Source organism: Asterias amurensis, chromosome 9 (genome assembly GCF_032118995.1).
Source record: "Asterias amurensis chromosome 9, ASM3211899v1".
Taxonomy (NCBI): domain Eukaryota; kingdom Metazoa; phylum Echinodermata; class Asteroidea; order Forcipulatida; family Asteriidae; genus Asterias; species Asterias amurensis.
The window spans coordinates 20,806,596-20,821,793 of NC_092656.1; the positions used below are offsets into that span (position 1 = coordinate 20,806,596).

The 15,198-nt window shown below is 37.5% G+C and overlaps 1 protein-coding gene across 9 annotated transcripts in view; it reads left to right on the forward strand.

Moving 5' to 3' along the window:
• Window positions 1-13,502, forward strand: part of LOC139942104 (protein unc-13 homolog B-like) — a 170,900-nt gene extending 157,398 nt beyond the window's left edge. For 6 of the 9 annotated variants that reach the window (XM_071938796.1, XM_071938801.1, XM_071938798.1 and 3 more), the window contains 6 exons: window positions 1,114-1,182; window positions 2,664-2,741; window positions 3,257-3,404; window positions 4,115-4,210; window positions 5,068-5,227; window positions 5,600-13,502. In XM_071938796.1, the coding sequence (XP_071794897.1) occupies window positions 1,114-1,182; window positions 2,664-2,741; window positions 3,257-3,404; window positions 4,115-4,210; window positions 5,068-5,227; window positions 5,600-5,885 (837 nt within the window). In that variant the 3' untranslated portion in view covers window positions 5,886-13,502. The remainder of the gene's footprint in view (window positions 1-1,113; window positions 1,183-2,663; window positions 2,742-3,256; window positions 3,405-4,114; window positions 4,211-5,067; window positions 5,228-5,599) is intronic. The other 3 variants (XM_071938802.1, XM_071938805.1, XM_071938800.1) reach the window with 2 other exon arrangements.
• Window positions 13,503-15,198: the final 1,696 nt, after the last annotated feature.

A 15,198-nucleotide genomic window follows, 5' to 3' on the forward strand; every position in this document is an offset into this window, starting at 1 on the left:
TTTAGCTTGAAGGAAAGCATTGGAAGAGAAGGCTTTTGACCTATTAATTTTATTTCCAGCCGACCTCTATACTTTTTTTCAGTTTCAAAGTCAACGCTATCAGAAAGAGCGCTGGACTAATAATAGTCTGGTTCTATTGTTTGAGTGACAACCTATCATTACAATACTGTCCGTTGTAGGATAGCATGCAAAGATGACCTTAAGATAGTTCTTATTAGTCAGGTTTGAATTATTTGTTTAACAGAAGGACAACATTAATTGAGAAATCATTTGAAAAGAGAAGTTTTTTGAAATGAGAAGTAATTTTAAATGAAATGTTCATTTTAATTGAGTAGCCTTTTGAAATGCAAAGTCATTTACAAATGAGAAACATTTGAAATGAGAAGCAATTCGAAATGAGAAGTTGTTTATACAGCTATTAGAAAGAGTGACTTCATCTGACTCCAGCTAAGTGTACACAAAATGTTTGAAGCAACAATTTCTTATAAATAAAAAAGGGATAATGGATGGTCGTTTTATTTCATTGCTTTTTTATTTGTGGGTTTAAGGCACAAATTTACCAAAAAAATCTTAACAATGTTCAAATTTGTTTCTCAAAAATATACTTTTGAAATCAAGTTTAATCAGAATCGTCATTTCAAGGTCCCTGCTCAAAGTGCTATAAATAAAGAAATAAAATGGGGTTAAACAAAGGAAAATTGACTAGAGCAGGATTTGAACCAACGACCTCAAGTTTAAGCATACCAGCACGTTATCCACTGAGATGATTCATAAAGTAACAGTATGGGTTATCGTTGGTGGCAGACTGTAACTCGTCAAAATTCTTGCCAAATCATTGCTCGCATTTTTTATAAAAAATATTTGTGTTTTATACACGATTCATTCATTCATTCAATCATCTATTTCTCATATTTCTCCATTCCTTTTCTTTTCCTTCCTTATTGCCTCTTTCCATTCCTCGGAACTTCTCTCTCTCTCTCTCTTTCCTTCGGGGTCTCTCTCTCTCTCTCTCTCTCTCTCTCTCTCTCTCTCTCTCTCTCTCTCTCTCTCTCTCTCTCTCTCTCTCTCTCTCTCTCTGCATGCTGCACACTGGGCTCATTTATCTCAATAAAGATGAGCTCAATATTGGCTACACTCAACCCAGCTCTTGTCAAACTACAGCAAGTACATGGTGCTACTAAGGTAACATGGAGGGTCTACTGTACTCCCTGCATGCCCCAACCTCCCCCCCTCCCTCTCTTAAAGGGTCTATGTACCTTTTCCCTAACACAAAACACAATGTCCACAGATTTACATTAAACTTACACAGTTTGAAGATTATGATAGTAGAAAGCTTCCCTTGAAATTTTACTTACTGAGGTGCTGTAGTTTTTTCAGAAATGAGTAAAATAAATAATTTTCATAACTGGTTAATGTGAGTTTACATGCTGAAATAATTTTGTGACTTGTTTTACTCACTTCTCAAAAACTGCACAACCTTAGTTAGTAATATTTGAAGGGAAGCTTTCCACTATCATTATCTTCAAACCCTGTACAGTTTAATGTATAAATCTGTGGACATTTTGAAAAAGTATCCAAATCCTCAGTGTCTCTGTCTATGGCTTTGTATACTCATTCTGTTTGGTGCCCTGACTTATCATAGCAATCGTCTAGTGTAAAACCCATGTTGGGTTGTTGTTGTTTAGACTACTTGTGAGTGTATTGTTGATTTTGTTGTAGTAATACTTTTAATGCAGTTTTGTAAAATTAAACTACCTGAAGAAAAAAGAAAGAAAATGAAGACTCGGCAGAAAAGTACAACAATGTATAACAGATCTTGACCATTGCTAGTTAAAATTTTAAATTTGAGTTCTTCTTCCATTTCGTCTTTGTAAATATCTCTCTAACTGAGTTCTAACATAATTATGTTTAGTGTTGATGTCGTGATAGTGTGTCAACAATTGTTTGCCAAGCTGCTGGTTAGATATTCACTGATCAAATTGTTAATTGTGATACATAGTCATTAAAAGCTGTAAATAAAAAAACACAAGTTAAATGTGGCATGATGTTAGATAGTAAATTGTATGGTGAATTTGTCAGTGTACAATTTGTCAATTGTACTTTGTGTCATATGTTGCATTGTGTTTAGAATAATGTGTTCCTAACCACCGAGGGTTGAACAAGTGACATCATTTTGTTCAGATAGTTGTTGACCATTTTAGGTTTGTAGCCGATGGTAAGTGTTGTAAAACCAGGTTGTAATAGACAATGGGCCGTATTTTTGACCAGTGAGTGCGCTCTCAAACCTATGACACATCACGGACAATAAGACCTTTAAAGGAGCCATTATAATCTACCTCTAAAGCAACTTAAAACTACGGCGCAACAAAAGTGACCGTAGAAGGCCTATTTAAACTGTACAGGACGATTCGCATATACCCCTGGAAGTGATAAAAATACTCTTGAGAGCGCCCTCACGCGGTCAAAAATGTGGCGCATTGTCGCACACTCTTGTTTCCCGAACTCACCCTTCCATTTTGTAACCACACACCTCTCATGGAGAGTATAGGTGCAATAGTTTCCTGTGTGTTTGCCGTGGTGTTTCAATTCTGTTTGATTGTTTGTACCCGAGCCTTCCGACCAAATCTTGATTTTATCTCTCGTCTTTCTTTCTTGCCTTGTAGGAGGGTAATCGAGAGGAGAATAAGAATTTGACACCCAAGCAGTGTGCCGTCCTGGACATGGCACTCGATCAAATCAAGGTAAGATATTTCGGCTACCACTGCTCTGTGTTTCAACAATACTCTTAATTTGCTTGCAATAGGTTTCAGACACGTGGAACCTTTTTTGTGAGGTAGTAGTGAGGGGCAGGTCTGTTTCAGAAAGGACAAATCTGCGATGTCTTTCTTATGGCACTCTCTGACATATCTGGTAGTGCTTGGAGAGCAACTTTGGTCAGCTTTTCATTAAGCAATTTTCATTTTGCTGACATTAAAATGAGTTACATACCAGAAAATAGTGAGCTTTTTCTTTGAAGGCCCTTTAGCTTTCGAATGTCTTTTATTGTGGTTTTCGTATTGTTTAATATCAGTCTTGGACTCCGCATCAATATTGTTATCCAGTTTCTTACACTTATTTTGTATTTCTACTCGACTAATACAGAGTGTACATATTAAAACTACATTATGAAATTTAAAGAATTCTTATTCAAAACTGCATTGTTGGTTTCAAGAATTTGTAAACGATTTTTCACTATTTTGTGTGTGTGTGTTTTCAGCAATATTTCCACGCTTCCGGCAACGGTCTGAAGAAAGCGTTTCTGGAGAAGAGCTCTGAGCTACAATCACTGCGCTACGCTCTGTCTCTGTACACGCAGACGACTGATATGCTTATCAAGACCTTCGTACAGAGTCAAACCTCACAAGGTATGTAGGGTCCGGGGGTATGGGGCTGCAGTGACTGATTAATAATAAATCTAGACCTAGAGGTCTAGGCTTTTTATAAAACAGCCCACCTGCAGCCGATTTCACCAAACGCTAGGATTAATCCTCCTTGAGTTACTACGAGTAACTCGTCCTAACTTAGAATTAATCTTAAGGTCTGCATGCTTCAGTGTGGGGTTAGGACTCGTCCTAAGTCCTAAGATTAATCTTAAGTTGGGAAAAGTTTGGTGAAATCGACGGCAGGCTAGTAAACTGTGCGATATACTTTACCCTAGGAAGTTTCACTAGCCCAGATTTTAAACCTGTGTTGTCATAAATGGCAATGGATCACAACCAGTTTATTGGTCATCTGTAGTTACATTAACATACTCAACAACTAAGTTAACAATTTAGAAAAGGAAGAAATGTGAGCATTTTAAACAAAACTCACAACTATTTTTAAGCAGCTCAGTAGCAGTTTCTATGAGACAGCCCTGACGTAGTCCAACTTGAATCCCTGTCGACTCAAGTTGGAACAACGTTCTCTTGAAAGTAAGTCTCCAAATCTAAAAGTAATAAAGGAGCTATCAAGGAACAAAACCCACAAAACAAAAATATTATTCTTGACATAAAGTTCTTAATGCAAATTGTGATATCAAAATGAAAACATTCACATATATGAACAATTTCTTTTTTCGTTTTTAACTCCACAGACCAGCCCAGTTTGACTGACTCCGTTGGTGAAGTTTCAATACAGGTTGATCTGTTCACCCATCCTGGAACTGGGGAACACAAAGTCACTGTCAAAGGTAGAGGATGTTCAATCTTCCCTCCACACTCCCCTACCACTCTCCCCGTACTCCCTCCACACACGCCCCGCAGTATGCCTTGATTTTCATGATTTCCTTATGGTTTTTCCTGGATTTGTTTGTTGCTAAAATGGGAGTTGTTTTGTCAATATTGTATTTGGTTGACATGTGGCATTTGGTAAACTCAGTTATGGAGTGCGTTTGGCGACCCTAACCAGAACGCTCATCGGTTGAGCGTTATCGTGTTCGGTTGAGCGCGGTGATGATGCTGTTCAAACCAACCGGTACTTGACTTGATGAGTCGGTTGGGCTGTGGTTGGGGTCGCCAAACCGCACTTATGTTCTCAGTCTTGGGGACAAGTTATATGAGGCAGGAAGCAGGTTAATTTTGGCGTTGCAGACGTTAGTTACATGACATTTTTCTAACAGCTTGATGGATTTGAGTCAATGTAAACACCACAAAACCAATGGTGTAACTCCCTCCTAACAGTAATTATTTAATTTGATCTGAGGTTGAGCAAAGACAAATTTACTAGATTTTTTAACCAATGACCTCCTGATTTACATGCTGGTGTCCCAGGGAATTCTGTTCGCCGGAGATTCGGTCCCCAGATGGAAAACTAACATGGGAGGTTGAAGAGGGCGCTAATCATAAGAAGTCTGTACACATTTTACCATTGGGGGGGGGGGCGGGCAATCTCCAGGGTGACAGAATCTCCCGCCACACCGGCACTCTACCAAACTGGGTTATCCACAGCCCCATGTTGGTGGTCTCCCTATGTTTTTCGTCAATATATTTGTTCAGGGGGTACTAGTCAGAAGCCAGTATTAATTTACTGCAATTTTTTTGTCTTCAGTGGTTGCCGCTAATGATCTGAAGTGGCAGACTACCAGTATGTTCCGGCCATTTGTTGAAGTCTACATGATTGGACCCCACCTGAACGACAAACGACGCAAGCACAGCACCAAGTCAAAAGGAAACAACTGGGCCCCGAAATACAATGAAACATTCCAATTGTGAGTTTTTTTTGGGTCAAACTTTTCTGTACATTCCTTTACTAGATGCACAGCTTGAAGGAATTATTGGTGTGTTAATATCTTTTGCAGAGCTTTAGATGCAGAAGGCAGTAATAAATTTAAGGTTTCTTTGGAAAGTTTGATAAAAGTATTGACTGATGGCAGTTTTGAATCACATATGAAAAGAACAAATATCTTTAGAGCAATTTTAACAAAGTAAAACTGAAGATGAGCAGAGTATACTCTTTGAAACATCAAGACCCACAAGTCTACTACTGCAGTTTTCTTTTTTTCGATCAGTGTTAGACAAGTAATGTTGAGGGACAAAAAAAGTTGATTTGTTTGTTCTTTGTTTCTTTTTCCCCCATCCAGCATTCTGGGTAATGAGGATGAGCCAGATGCATACGAGCTTCACATCTGTGTCAAGGATTACTGCTTTGCTCGCGAGGACCGTTTGATCGGAATCAGTGTTATGCAGCTGCGGGACATTGTTGAGTGCGGTAGCTGCGCCTGCTGGTGCGCGCTAGGCCGCAAACTCCACGTGGACGACACCGGCGGAACAATACTGCGCATTTTGTCGCAACGGACAAACGACGAAGTTGCCCGTGAGTTTGTGCGTCTCAAGTCTGAGAGGAGATCCGAAGGAGGTGAAGGTTGAAGCCTCGACCCACGGCTCTGCTGGGGAGCCCATTTCATGAGCTGCCATCATTTTAACATAAAGTGCCTCCTTTCCAAGATTAAAAACAAAAAAAATAATACAGAAGGAAATAACAAACTGAAACCAAATCAATCCTTGATTCAGCTTTTTTTTTCTTTCCCCGTTGGAAAATAAATGTTTATAACTGTCGCACTTCAGGGATGTAGTTGAAAAGGCTCCGATTGTAGTAGGCACCAATTGACCGAGACTTGCTCCCAGAATCATCACCGCACATAGAGTATAATCCGCAGGATCAAACACAGCTGGCACCAGAGAAGGGGACCAGGGAATGGCACCAGGGAAGGTGACTTTTGTACAGCTACGCAGTATCTTTCCAAACCTTCATCAAGGCAGTGTTTTTTGTGTCTCTCCTTCAACGATGTTCGTAGTTGCTACATCTTTTTATCGGTGATTTAATCAAACAAATTTGTCACATAATTATTTGTTGCATCTTGTTTTCTTTCTACATGTAAGTATTGCTCTATTTTCAAAACCAACCCGCAGTAGTGTTATCTCTGTTGATCAAAGCACTACTTTTATTTTAGCCACTTAATATTTGTCATAACACAACAGAAATAAGCCGTAATAGACCGATCCATTATATAGCCAGGGGTGGAGCTATACTTGAGATAAACTTGAGGTACATCTCTTGTTTGCCAAGAGTTGGGCCTAGAGTCAGCACTTTACTCTTATGGTGGCAACTTGTTTAACTTTTGAATTGGGAATTTTAACATGTCAGAATTTTGTCGGATTTTGGGGCACAGATAAATCAAGGGTTGTGATTGGTCAGTGCATTTAGGGTGGGGGATAAAGAGCTTAATGGATTGGTCTATTCGGTTTTTAGGAATCTTTACTTGTTTATTGGTAAACATGGAGTGTTGAGTACGTTGCATTATATCATGTATACCTGCATGAGCTTTGCTCCTTTTATATTTGCAGGCAAGTGTTAACATTTAGAGACATTCAGGTCGCAGTCCAGTGGACAACTCCGTTGAGACCCCCCCCCCCCCCCATGATGATGCCCTGACCACTCAAAAGCCGTGATTGTGCAATCCCAAAGTCTGACAAAAAAGTTTTGACATGATTAAAGTCCCATTTCAAAAGAACAAACAAGTTGCCGCCACTTAAAAAAAAAGTGCACTTTGCCACACTTGTGCGGCCGTTGCTAGGCAGTGGGCGGGGCTTAACGGAGGAGTCTATTCCGAGGACAAAAAGCGTATGAAGTGTTGCCATCAGTAAGTTGAGCTCGTTGATCTTCAGCAATCTGTTACATCAGTGTTCGATTTTCAAAATCATTCCTCAAATTATTTTCTGAAAATAAGGTTTTTAGAGTGAAGCTACCACACTGCGTCTAGGTTTGATGTGAAGCTGCGATCCTATTTATTTCCATATTCTTGTGCAACCTGAAAAGCTGTTTTGTATATTAGTACAGTTGCATGAACTTAAATTATTCTATTTGCAGATTTGCATAATAATCGTAGGAGAAAATATATAATAATTGTACAAAAAAGAGAAAAAAAGAAAAAATATCCAAAGCGGATGTTATCTTCTTTTGCACAAATTTATTGTGATTTCTGTGTTGGATACGTCTTTGTGTTTTTTTTACCAAGTGCAATTTTGATTACAAATAAATGCTTGATTGGCTTTTAATATGGTGCACTTTATCAGCTGAGAAGCGACAGGTTTGGGTTTTTTTTTCTTCGGTCGTGTTAATCCGCCATCTCTATCTGAACGTTTTTTCTCAAATTGTAATCACATTTATATTTGTTACTACGTAACCACAATTAGACAAAATAATTCATTGATTTCTGAAGAAAAAATTACGATAAATAATAAAGGTTTTTTGATACAAACGTTGCAGTTGATACAAGAAAAAAAAGAGAAAAAACTTTTGATAATAATAGTACTAATTGATAACATTTGTTCATGAAACACAATTAAATAAATAAATAAACTTGACTCCCTTGAGTAGACACATACTTTGTTTTTGAATTCACATATCTTTTGTGATACTGTAAAGTTATTGCATTCAATTTAATCTTTACCTTTTTATACGTACAATTGTTAATATATGAATAACTAGGAATCATTGTCTACCTATATTTCTAATTGGATACCACACGCATAGTTCCGTGTCATTTGATTGGTGGAAAATGCGTCATGTGTTCTCTCGTTGCACAACACACTTTTACGCACATATCCTGTTTGCCATTTTGGGAGTGGAAATATTTGAAATCATTTTGCGGAGGTGCGTTCTTCATCTGCAAGGGGACCATATTTAATATAGGAGTCATATATGGATCATTATAGGATTCTTTGGCTGCGTTATAGGATGCATTGTTTCAAAACTGATCGTTTCCCTGGAACGCTGGCAAAATGTTTTAACATAGTGGGTGCTGGATGAGTTTCCACCACTGTTAATGTGAAACAAATTTCAAATGACAAAGATCTTTGAGTGGGTTATATAAAACAAATATTGAAACAAAATTAATAGAAAAACACCAGCAGGAATAATTCTGTTTAAACTCTGCTCACTATAGTCTTGGCTTCTGGCTCTGGCTTGGGCTTCTTCATTAATTTTGGAAGCCAATGCATCTTGCAATTTGTTTCCAATGTCAAACAGAGCCTGGAGTCGGAGCCTGGTGCCTAAGTCGAGGTTTAGAAAAGGCCCCATCTAACTAAGAGAATCACTTGTGTCCAAAGACCCTGTAATACTTCCCCTAAAGAGTTCCTCATGAACATAAATAATGAGGTCTGAGGGCCTTTTGGGTATATGATGTAATATTTTGTAGCAATAATTTCATGTTCACTCCTTTCTTTGTACAGATCGTTCATATTTGTGTGTCCCATGTCTTTTGGAAAAGATGCATTTCAGACGTGGTTGGTTAAATTTAAGTTGGGAGTCTGATTTTGTTTCTGGTTTGTTTTGGGGGTTTTTTCCTTCTTTTTTTCTTACTGTGTTGTCAAGTCACAACATTCTTTCAGATCAAAATAAGTTTGTAAATTTGTATGAAATATGATACAAGAGAAGACAGCCAGGGTTGGAGGAGGTGTAAAGGATAACTTGCTATTTCAGTCATGGGGACTTTTTTTTATGAACGACAACGCACTTTGGCAAACACAGTGTAAAAAGGATAAAACCGAAGAAGGATTTTAGTTGCCGGTGTACAATTATTTTAGTTGCACTTAAAGACTTACTAAATTGCATACAAAACTTTAAGAGCTTTCACACAACAACTTCTTCATCAGATGCAGAAAAAAAAACCAATTGAGTTAATGAACTCATTGGTTGACTTGCTTGAGTTTGTTGACAATGCTGTGTCTACTTTAACATCTTATAGAGTACCGGTATAGACGATGTGACCTCTTCCATCACACAAAAACCATAACATGATTCGCGCGCATACCGCCGGGCAAAACCTTTGTGTTTTGGCAGCCAGCTAGAAAGTGTACGCAATCTTACTGTGACTGCGCAACTCAGTGCCCGGCGAAACATGACGTAGAGTGTTTTGTCAACAGAGGGCGGTTTGAATGTAAACATAGGTCACATCGTCTATAACAAGCCAGATTCATGCTGTGGTTTTATAAATTGAGAAGAGCATTCCCTGGGCTCTTGCTTGCTTAAAGTTGCAGCCATGCTGGTACCCTCTAGTACTAAAAAAACTCTTTTTAAGAATAGCTGATAGTTGCACAAGGCTATAAGATTCATTAATTGGCTCTTTACACTGAAAACGTTTTCCCAGAGCTAGTCGTAAAGTCCAAGAGTGTCCACATTTTCATTTTGGTGGGGAAAAACTAAAGACAAAAAAGCCAACATGAAATGTTTTTGCAAAGTCTTGGCTGTTTTCTTAGCAAATGGGTCCAGATCGCACCAACCACCATTTACTGCATCAATATTTCATAGATTTGATAAAGTACGGCTAATCTACGCATAACGTAGTGTGCGTTACGTAATGCTAGATGTATTTGTATGCATAAACCACCAGTTGATTTGCTCTTATTATTGCGTGTTTTTTTTATACTTTGATTGAGAGAAAATGTAAATGAGTTGTCAGGATTGTAAAATGAGAAAGTTATAGTTATGTTGTATTATAAATATGCAAAGGTCTGAAGTGGTGTGTGTATTATTATATATAAGGACAATGCAAAGGTTATTCAGAGTTTAAGAAAAATCATTCTATATTATAGTGTACATTTTTTTCAGAAAATATTTAAATATGACCAAATTATTCAATTTGGTTTTTCTTTTTCCTTTTCAATTGGTTTAAAGAAGACAAGTCTGGTAACGGACTCTACATCTGCTCACCTGATGTGAAGTAGTGGGTTGTGGTCTTCATGTTTGCCTACCGGACCATAACGGCCACCATTATCTCAGATTTGTTGAAAGACTTAAGGGCCAAATGTAAAAATAAAAGTAGTTTCTTCCTTTCATACTAATGCAGACACTAGATCTAGAGATGTCCTTCGTACACAATAAAGGTGCTAAAAATGTGTTATTTTACATCAATTCTCTGTATGTCGTTGGTATCAAATGGTGAATTGACCAGGGCCAAATTTCATCGAGCTTGTTTATCACAACATTTAGCTAAGCACATCAAACCTTTGCTTACCAGACATAACAATGTTACCAGCCAAAATGATTTTCTTCATGTACCATCTTGGACTGGTATTCTGATTATTTTTGCTTAGCACATCTGTTAAGCAGTATTTGCTGCTTAGCAGCTCTATGAAATACAACCCAGGTAGTTGTTAAACTAATTATTAAACAGGCTTTGTTGTCAATTATTGGTAAATTGTCATGATGTTAAATGGCCCTCAAAGTATTTCCGAGAATCATGTGCAATACAAATTACCGAACCATCAAAGAAAAGTTGTGAAAGAAAGAATTTAAGTTTTTTTAACAAATTATCAAAGCATAAAAAATTATCAGATATGGCCTTTTCCCCACCTCATTGTAACGGATGCCTCCGACATCTGATTATGATTGTATCAGTTGTGATTTAAAACCACCATTCCTCTCAGCAAATTTGCTCTATGCTGGCAGAATATTATTACCAAATCTATGGGAGTCTTAAATGATTTAAAAACTGTATTTTTATCTTTGAAATCTGACCAATGAGAATGTATAATAATGTAATTACAAATCTGCAAATCAAAATGTTTTAAAATATTAAAGTCTAACAAATTGAGGCCTATAATTGACAAGCATCTTTTGAGGATCAAAACTATTCGGTACAATTTTTATTTTATTTTGTACAATTAAGTCTTGTACCCTACCTCCTCACCGCCACCACTAAATGATGTTGGTGTTATTATCTGATGTCCATAACTCAGTACTGGTTAGCTACACTGACTGACGCCAAAACAGTATGTTTCGGATTTTGGTCAGGTGTCAGAAAGTTTCTGGCTTGGTATAACCTTTAATCAGAACAGAGCCTAAAGTTGTTTAAGTGGAATTTTGTGATTTAGCATTGTTATTTCTATATTTTCACTAAAATAGCACCTTAAAAAGCTTTTTGCATCAGGATAATTTCACATTCCTTTGGCTGTAAAATCTGTTATGACTTCTATTTTGTTATATTTATTCAGTCAAAAACGCTGTTTAATGTCTCTGTGAAGGAATTTGTTTCTTGCAAAAGATATTGTTTTTGCAAATTCCAGATGCAAGCCCAACATAAGCCCATGTCCCAATGCGCATAATCAGTGTGCTCCAGGTCCAAGCAACACCCTTTGCTTTTTTGTTTTTATTTCGCTTTTGACCAATCCCATCCTTAAGCCCGGTTCTTACTTCATGTGAAAGTGAAGCAAGTTTGTTTGCGTCACAATTGGAAAAAGTGTGCAACATTCGCTTTGCATTCTCTCTCACAGAAAAACTGTATTGGACTCAAAACTAACGTCATCATTCTTGCAATCAAAATCCTGGTTGCGCCATTTTGGGAGTAAATTTTCTGGCGCAATTCTATTGCATTTATTAGGTCATGTGCGTGTGAAATTAGGCTCCTACCATCATTACATGCCATTTGATAACAACGTGGTAGACTGTGTGCAGACAGTAACAAACTTGTGACGTCACGTCGGTTAAGGCGTCTTTACGCAAAATGCTGTCATTCCTTATTGGGAAGTTTCGCAAGTGTTAGAAAGGTTTTGATTATTTAAAGCAGTTGTCAATTACTTTCGTTTATAACTATAGTGTATTGTAAAACAAAATCTGTTATGTTCCTCAAATTAGAAACAAAGGTATGTTTTATTTGAAATTGAACTTTAATTTAGATTTTAGTTTTGTAGCTATAATGCATTGCTGTTAACTCTACACTTGGCAAGGCAATGAAAAAGTAAAGGCTGGCTGTACTAAAAAGTGGTCAAACTTGGAAACTCATTTTAAACATGTATCTGCCGATACATGATAATGATACAACCTTATACCTTTGCGTACAAAATCAAGATACAGTCGAGTTAACATCTGGCATCAATTTGTTAATGTTTATGCATCATATTGTTCAATCACAACATGGCCTGCATGGTCACTCCTATCCCACACTGCAGGCAGTCTGTCCCACAATTCCTCTCATTTAATGGTTTATTTTTGTTGCTTTGTACATAAGAGTTTTAAGATGAGAAGGAGGTGTCATTTTAAGAAAAATCTACACATATTTGTGATGTTGGTTGGAGCAGGGACAGTATTGTAAAAGTACATTATCAGAATTTATTCAATTTTACCGTATCAGCTCATGGACCCTGCTCAGCAGAAATTGGTCTAGTTTACAGCATAAATGGATGAGGACCATTCATGAACATGCATTTATGTAGTGTTTACTCCTTTTATGGTTAGCAACATTGTGTACTTAGCAGCGCTATGAAAACGGTCTCTGCTTTTCTTTGCTAAACGGAAACCACAAACAAGAGAACATGTTGTTGTTTTTGTTAAAATAAAGCCTGCACCTGCAGTTTTTCCAGCTAATTGAAAAGATCGTAAGAATAACGGCCTCTGACACACACTGCTGTACCTGGTTCTATACAGCAGTTTAAAAAAAAAAAGATGAGCTTACCTGTTGCTCAGTGTCTTGCTAAATGTCGAGTCGAAAACAGTATACTCAATGCTATAAATAAAAACAACTCTAACTTGAGAATTTCTCCACATTTTGTAAACAGAACTCTTGAGAGAGCGGTTTTACTCTACTCAACAGCATCGAGAAGAGCGTTTTGAATGGCATGTTTTTGAGTCCTAACAAGCTTCAGTTTTTATTCCATCATTCTCCACACTTAGCCTATGGTACCTATACTTGTATATACACTGTTCACATTCAAATACTCAGTCTTTCTTAAGGAAATTGTTAAAAAAGGGGACAAATGGGGGCTTTTAGGGGGGTGCATAATTTAAGAAAGGGGTTGGGACACCCATTGCTGAATCACGTTGGTGTCGGTATGTGTACTCATTTCTAAGCAATATTGTTACTTCACAGCCAAATATGGTTCTACTTCTCTGGTATTTATTGTAATTTGACTGGAGTTGATAACTGAATAAAGAGACAAACCCAGATCAAGCTGATGGAAGTCATTCTTGTTTATTTGTAAAAGTAACACATAGAACCTTTGTATTAATGGTTGTTGTACATGTACTCTAGTCTCATAGCCTTGTGAACTTGGCCTTGTGAACTTTGCTATTTTTGCCTGAAAAGTGTACAAGGCTATAGCCTTGTGAACTTTGCTATTTTTGCCTGAACAGTGTACAAGGCTATAGCCTTGTGAACTTTGCAATTTTTGCCTGAAAAGTGTACAAGGCTATAGCCTTGTGAACTTTGCAATTTTTGCCTGAAAAGTGTACAAGGCTATAGCCTTGTGGACTTTGCAATGTTTGCCTAAAAAGTGTACAAGGCTATAGCCTTGTGAACTTTGCTATTTTTGCCTGAAAAGTGTACAAGGCTATAGCCTTGTGGACTTTGCAATTTTTGCCTGAAAAGTGTACAAGGCTATAGCCTTGTGAACTTTGCTATTTTTGCCTGAAAAGTGTACAAGGCTATAGCCTTGTGAACTTTGCTATTTTTGCCTGAAAAGTGTACAAGGCCTTGTGGACTTTGCAATTTTTGCCTGAAAAGTGTACAAGGCTATAGCCTTGTGAACTTTGCAATTTTTGCCTGAAAAGTGTACAAGGCTATAGCCTTGTGAACTTTGCATTTTTGCCTGAAAAAGTGTACAAGGCTATAGCCTTGTGAACTTTGCAATTTTTGCCTGAAAAGTGTACAAGGCTATAGCCTTGTGAACTTTGCTATTTTTTGCCTGAAAAGTGTACAAGGCTTATAGAACTTTGCTATTTTTGCCTGAAAAGTGTACAAGGCCTTGTGGACTTTGCAATTTTTGCCTGAAAAAGTGTACAAGGCTATAGCCTTGTGAACTTTGCAATTTTTGCCTGAAAAGTGTACAAGGCTATAGCCTTGTGAACTTTGCTATTTTTGCCTGAAAAGTGTACAAGGCTATAGCCTTGTGAACTTTGCAATTTTTGCCTGAAAAAGTGTACAAGGCTATGCCTTGTGAACTTTGCATTTTTGCCTGAAAAAGTGTACAAGGCTATATATAGCCTTGTGAACTTTGCAATTTTTGCCTGAAAAGTGTACAAGGCTATAGCCTTGTGAACTTTGCATTTTTGCCTGAAAAAGTGTACAGTGTAAATTTGATGAAATCACATGGGGTAAACCTTGCATTTTTGTCAAAAAAGGACCAAAATTTGATAAAATTCACAAGGGGTAAGCCTTGCATTTTTATCAGAATTTGTCCAAAAATCCCAAAGATTTTCCTAGTAGAAGTACACCTCACCAGAGGACCATTCCTTTGCCCCCTCAACACAAAGTCCAAGACCTGAAAGCAAACTAGACAAAACTTCAAGACAAAATAAACCGACTCTATATTGACCAACCACAACTTCCTTATTAAGTGTTCCCGTAAACTGGAACAACTTTAATGTTATTTCTATACTGAAGATTTTCAATTATAGACCTTTATCACGGTGTGGCCATCTTGATTTTACTCCATTCCAACTCAATGTAACCAAACTGAGGCTGGACGAAATAATAGTCTGGTGCCATGTTTGTGCAATGAATTTTAGCATTCATTGCTGTTATGGAAACAGGGAACATGATCAAGATGGTGGCAGCGTGAAAAGGGTCTATAGCCACAGCCAAAACAATCATCGATATTCTCCTCCAAGAAGCTGCTTACATTCATTCTGATAATCTAAGATTATTGCAATAACTCAAGACATTCTGTACAACTAATATCTTAC